Consider the following 5513-nt stretch of genomic DNA (forward strand, 5'->3'; position numbering starts at 1 on the left):
GTTTTTTTTATATTAATATAATATTTTAATATTAAATATTATTATTAAAATATAATTATTCTTGAATATTAATAATTTTAATAATAAATAATTTCATTATACCATAATAATTATATTAATATTATTTAAAAAAAAACTTTTTGGAAAGTAACCAAATAATAAAAAATATTTTTATTAACTCATTCAAATAATAAAATTTTTTTACTTTTTTAGAAAATTAAATATTTTTAAAATATTTTTTTTGAAAGTTAATTTTTACAAAACAAACGGAACCTAACAGTGATATTCTTCTAGGACTAATGACTAAACTTTTTTTGAATAAATTTCACATACACTTTTTATGTAATTTATTATTATTTTTATTTACATTTTTTATGAAATTTTTTCACTTATAACTTTGTAGTTTTATTTCAGTTGTCAAAAGAGATAATGTTAAAAAATAAAAGTGAGGATAATTTTTTAATTTTATTAAAATCTACTTAATTTTTATTGTGGTTACTGCCATCTAATAGGGAAAGTGAATTACAAAATTATAAGTGCAAAAAATATTTTCACATAAGGTGTAAATGAGAAAGACGTAAACTAAAGAATTGTAAAAATTATATCTAAGCTTTGAATGTATTTGTAAGCTTCAAAAACATAATGGATTGGATTTTTGGACAAGAGAAAATCAAGAGAAAAAAGACGTATGTGTCTTAAGAAATTATCAAATTTCTATAAACAATTGTCTTTAAATTTTCTATTTATTCTCTATTTAATTTTAAATTTATTTGTACTTAAATTTCATAATATATATGTATATATATTGTATTGTTATTTTTCACAAATATTTATTGATATTTAACTTTTAAAAATTTTTGACCCAATTCAATTCAGTTATTTACAGTTGACCTAATAATGTTATTTGAACTTTTTTATGAATTTTTTTTTTAGAAATTACAATGACACTGACATATTACCTTATACAAGAAATTACTAAATTAAATTAAAAAAATCAATTGACAAATTAATATATAACTAAATAAATTTGACATAAAATTAGATTAAACCTACTTATAAGAAAAATTAAACTTAAAATCTTTAAGATTTTAAAATATCCTCCTTGAAACCAAACCAAATCACCTAAGAAATTAAAGGTGATAACAGATCAAATAATATCGGATTACGTTCAATTTTTTTAAATATTATATGATATTATAAAAATTTAAAATTTAATTTTATCGGTTTGATTTTGTTAGATTTATTAATTTTTAATTTTTTTAAATTTTATATATTATTTTAATATAATATTTTAATATATTTAAGTAAATTTTGATATAAAATAATTATTGTCATTTTATAAAAATTTTAAAAAATATATAAAAATTAAGAAAATTATATAATTTGATTTAATTTAATTTTTTTAAAATTTTTCAATTTTTGATTTAAAATTTAATTCAAACTTATTATATATATTTAATATTTGAATTTAATTTAATTGAATAAAAAAATCCATTGAACTAAATCAAACGCTAAAATTTTGTATCGAATTTCGATTTTATCAATTTTTATTCTCACCTTATAAGGAATACGGTTTACTTTCTTCATCCATAGAATGGAAACAACAACAATCTACCAACAGAAAAGGAAAAAAAATAGTAATAACGGTCCTCTTAACTTGAAAAATTAATTTTTATTATCTAATAAAAGAAAAATAAAATCCTTATTTTCCATGTAACCCCCAAACCGGTAGCTATAAAACCCGTTCCAAAACCATCGCAAACAAAAGCCGGTACAAATCAAAATTTACTTTGTTAGGGTGCTGGTCACACGCCGACGCCTTAGATTCCTTTGTTATCCTGGTTTTCTCAAATTGGGTACAATTTTTATTCAACAGATAATAAAAAATGGTGAGAGTGGTAAGGACCTGCATACAATCAATATTGAAGCTGGTGAATTCATTTGTTGGAATGGTTGGTATGGCCATGATTCTGTATTCAATTTGGTTAATTAGGGTTTGGCAAAGAGAAATGGGGGAGTTGCCTTTTGAAGGCTTTGATTATGCAGCTCCATGGTATGTTTCTCTTTCTTGGGGTTAATGGGGAAGCCTGGGTTTTAGAAAGGCAAATTTTTGGGTTTTCGTAAGGAATGAAAGTTTAAAGGATTATGATTTGTGTTTGATTTGATAAATGTTTGGTTGTTTGCTCTGTTTTTAAATTATTATTTCTTTCCATTTTCTGTTGGTTGATGGGAAAATTGAAGGAAATTAAAGAATATTGTTGTTCAGTTAGTTTTCTTTTAATTCTGTCTTGTTTTGGACAGATCACATGTGGGATTTTATTGCTAAAAGAAACCACATTTGTTTGGATGAATTGCAGGTTTATCTACACTTTCCTTGGCCTTGGTGTTACGTTGTGTGTGATCACATGTTCTGGGCATGTTGCTGCTGAAACTGCAAATGGCTGTTGCCTTTATTTTGTATCCTTATCTTGAATCAGTTAAACTAGATACCATTGTCCCCCTCTTATCATCAATCTTACTGAATTTCTGATCTAAAAGTCAATATTACTTTGGGGAGTGTATATTCATGGTATACAGTTACTTTTTCTTGTATCTATATTACAATTGCCCTTTTCAATGATTTTGTTCTTTGCTACTATGATAGGAATATTTTTACTGCTTCACAAACTCAAATCACAAGTTAATGGAATGGTAAATTTGTTGTTGCCTTAAATGCATTTAGTATATGGCATTCATCTTTTTGCTTCTTATGCTGGAGGCTGCGGTGACCACTGACGTATTTCTGAATCGTGACTGGGAGGAGGTATGTCACATACAAAAGCTGATAATTTTGTAACTTTTGGATGTCTTACAAAGGTACAGCTTACTACATATGCTTACAAAACTTAATGTGGTTCCTATGCTAATTTCATACCAGGACTTTCCAGCGGATCCAAGTGGGAGTTTTAACAAGTTCAAAGATTTCATTAGGTCAAACTTTGAATTTTGCAAGTGGATAGGCTTGTCTATCGTGTTTGTACAGGTATATCTCTTCCTGGAATGTAAGTGATGGTAAATTGTACTGTGCATTTCACCTAATTAACTACAGTGACATTAGCTTGTTCAGTTGTAGGGTTTAAATATGCCGTTAGATTATTGCCTTAAGATGATTTGAAATGTCTTTGAGTGTTGCTTTATCAAAATCCCTTTGTGCACTTGAGCGTTGTTGAAATTTCCACACTGTTCCCCTGATAGAAGCAATTTCCAAAATGCTTCTTGGTGAGTAGGATATGAGATGGAATTGTTACTTTGAAAACTTACAGGTGTGGTTGCGGGTTTACATTTTCTTGGTTTGTTTTTGGCTTCGCACTTGTTTTCAAAGCCTTCCTCCCTTGACCTCTTTCTTATTTCTCCTTTTGAGTTTTTATCATTTCTAATTTAAAGGATTGCTTAGGTTAGAGTAGTAAGTTTGGCATGCCTTGGTTATCATCGTATGCTTGACCGTCTATCTTCTTCCTTTTGCAGGGATTATGTATCCTGCTGGCAATGCTAGTTAAGGCTCTTGGGCCGCATCAATATTACGAGAGTGATGATGATATTGATCCTGAGAGAGTTCCGCTACTAAAGAATGATGTTCACCCAACTTATGTCGTTGGCAGCCCTATTTATGGATCCAAAAGTAATGCCTGAAACATGAGAGAATTAAATATATGGTAAAAATTATGTTCTTGAACCTGGGATTATGCGCTGGTTGCTTGGCGCCATCGGTCCTACTTTTTTGAGGTACTAATGTAAAGAATTGAGGTATCAAGTTTCGGAAATCAAACTCATGTTGGGTTTGGCACGGTGTACCTTGGGAGCTCAATATGGTGCTTTGCATCTAAATCTCCTCAATAAAATATATTTGTCTTTAAAATAAACTAATAAAAGCAATAGGTTAAACACAAAATTGAGGGCTCACTTTTGGTATATTTAAAAATAATAATAATAAAAAATTAATATAATAAATGAAAAAAATATGTGACAATACTTTTTTTTTTTTAGAATTTAAAAACATTTCGGATAATGTGTGAAATAATAATTTATGTACTAGCACATAACTACAATTGTGCAATTAAAAACTAGTGTTACAAATTAAAAAATGGTCATTATTAAACCATTGATGTCATTATTACATCCGATGTGGCAAAATTGAACTATGCACCAAAGCGCGTGTGGTAGTTTAAGAATACATGTGCAGCAATTGTGGTAGAAGAAGATAAAAGAAATATATTAGTTGCAATTATTGTATTATAAGTAATTAATTATCATTTAATAAGATGAATAATTCATCAAAATATTAAGTGGAATCACATTTTATAAATTTTTTTTGTTATAATTAAATTATTACATGATTGTAATAAAAAATTACAGGTAAAATGTTTCGAGAAAAAAAGAGGTATGTTCCGTCTACAGCAGCAGTTTCCAAACTAGTGACTATTGCCTCTCTAACAAGGCCCATTTCCCCTCTCCGCCAATTATTTAGATTGTTCTTTTTTTTTAATTGCAAGAAGTTACTGCCATAATAAAATATTAATTTTTATATGAAAAATCATTAATATTATGTCTATATACAAAAAATTATTAAATTAATTAATAAGTCAGAATATAATTAAAAAATTAAACATAAAATTTAATTTAATTTATACATAATAAAACTTAAAACTTTAAAATTTTAAAACCTCCTCTCCTCTTGCTACTAAGCTAATGCTGCATTGGCATTAGGCCGTCCTTTTAAATGACGTGGTTTTTGAGGCTATACATCTAATTGCCCAGTTCAAGTTTGTAATTGGTTCTACATTGATGCATGGAAGATGGATGGTAATTGTAAAGAACTGTTATTGACATCAGAAATTGAACAACAAAATTCAATGAAAGAACACTAAGGCGACACCAACCATAAAGACTAACAATGTGAAAAATAAACTCTTCACGGAAGGAAAGGTAGCTTCTTTTTTAAAATTAAACCATTAGTTGTGTATCTTGTGTGATTAGAAATCAATTTAAAATATAAAAATATAAAAATCTTAAATTCAAGTATTTTACTCAAAAATAAATGTATATATTCTTATGCCAAAGAAATATAATTTAAAATTCCTCCTCCAGAATTATTAAAAAAAAAAAAAGTTAATGATGCTTTCACTTAGGTCTTAGGTTTATATCCTACTCTTTGGGTTTGGCTATTTATTTATGTTCTAGTTTGTTAGTTAATTATACAGTGATTATAACTTGATTGTGATATAATAATTGATTATTCAGTTGATTATATGAATATAATACTTAATTATGATTGTAGCCTATCCCATGCCAATAATTTCAAAAATAAAAAATAAAAAATAAAAAATAAAAACCCAAAAGACAAAAGACAAAAGTCTCTTTATATCTTTAAAGCCTTTAAGTCATTCATCAATGCTCTACTTAGTAGTATAAATGAAATATCTATTATTGTAAGCTACTCAAGTTTAATTTGAGAAAAATTTGAATTCATTTTTGTT

The 5513-nt window shown here is 26.9% G+C and overlaps 1 protein-coding gene across 2 annotated transcripts; it reads left to right on the forward strand.

Annotated features, from left to right (window-relative positions):
* Positions 1 to 1713: 1713 nt before the first annotated feature.
* On the forward strand, positions 1714 to 3830 carry LOC111282360 (tetraspanin-19-like). 2 transcript variants are annotated; one of them, XM_022870411.2, is made up of 6 exons: positions 1775 to 1898; positions 1994 to 2053; positions 2358 to 2457; positions 2723 to 2803; positions 2918 to 3022; positions 3505 to 3830. In XM_022870411.2, the coding sequence occupies exons 2-6, from the start codon at positions 2010 to 2012 to the stop codon at positions 3667 to 3669; spliced, it is 495 nt and encodes a 164-aa protein (XP_022726146.1). In that variant the 5' UTR covers positions 1775 to 1898; positions 1994 to 2009; the 3' UTR covers positions 3670 to 3830. The 2 variants fall into 2 exon arrangements, with proteins under 2 accessions (XP_022726144.2, XP_022726146.1); XM_022870409.2 differs by having other exon boundaries at positions 1714 to 2053.
* Positions 3831 to 5513: the final 1683 nt, after the last annotated feature.

The sequence above is a fragment of the Durio zibethinus genome, chromosome 5 (genome assembly GCF_047325235.1).
Source record: "Durio zibethinus cultivar Kanyao isolate XHJ-2024 chromosome 5, ASM4732523v1, whole genome shotgun sequence".
In the NCBI taxonomy this organism is placed as follows: Eukaryota; Viridiplantae; Streptophyta; class Magnoliopsida; order Malvales; family Malvaceae; genus Durio; species Durio zibethinus.

What these genes read in the sequence shown, in the direction of transcription:
- LOC111282360 (XM_022870409.2), top strand. Translation starts at nt 1,887, where the DNA reads ATGGTGAGAGTGGTAAGGACCTGCATACAATCAATATTGAAGCTGGTG. An exon ending in TTTGATTATGCAGCTCCATG is followed by an intron (nt 2,054 to 2,357) that starts GTATGTTTCTCT and finishes GATGAATTGCAG; the next exon opens with GTTTATCTACACTTTCCTTG. An exon ending in TGAATCGTGACTGGGAGGAG is followed by an intron (nt 2,804 to 2,917) that starts GTATGTCACATA and finishes ATTTCATACCAG; the next exon opens with GACTTTCCAGCGGATCCAAG.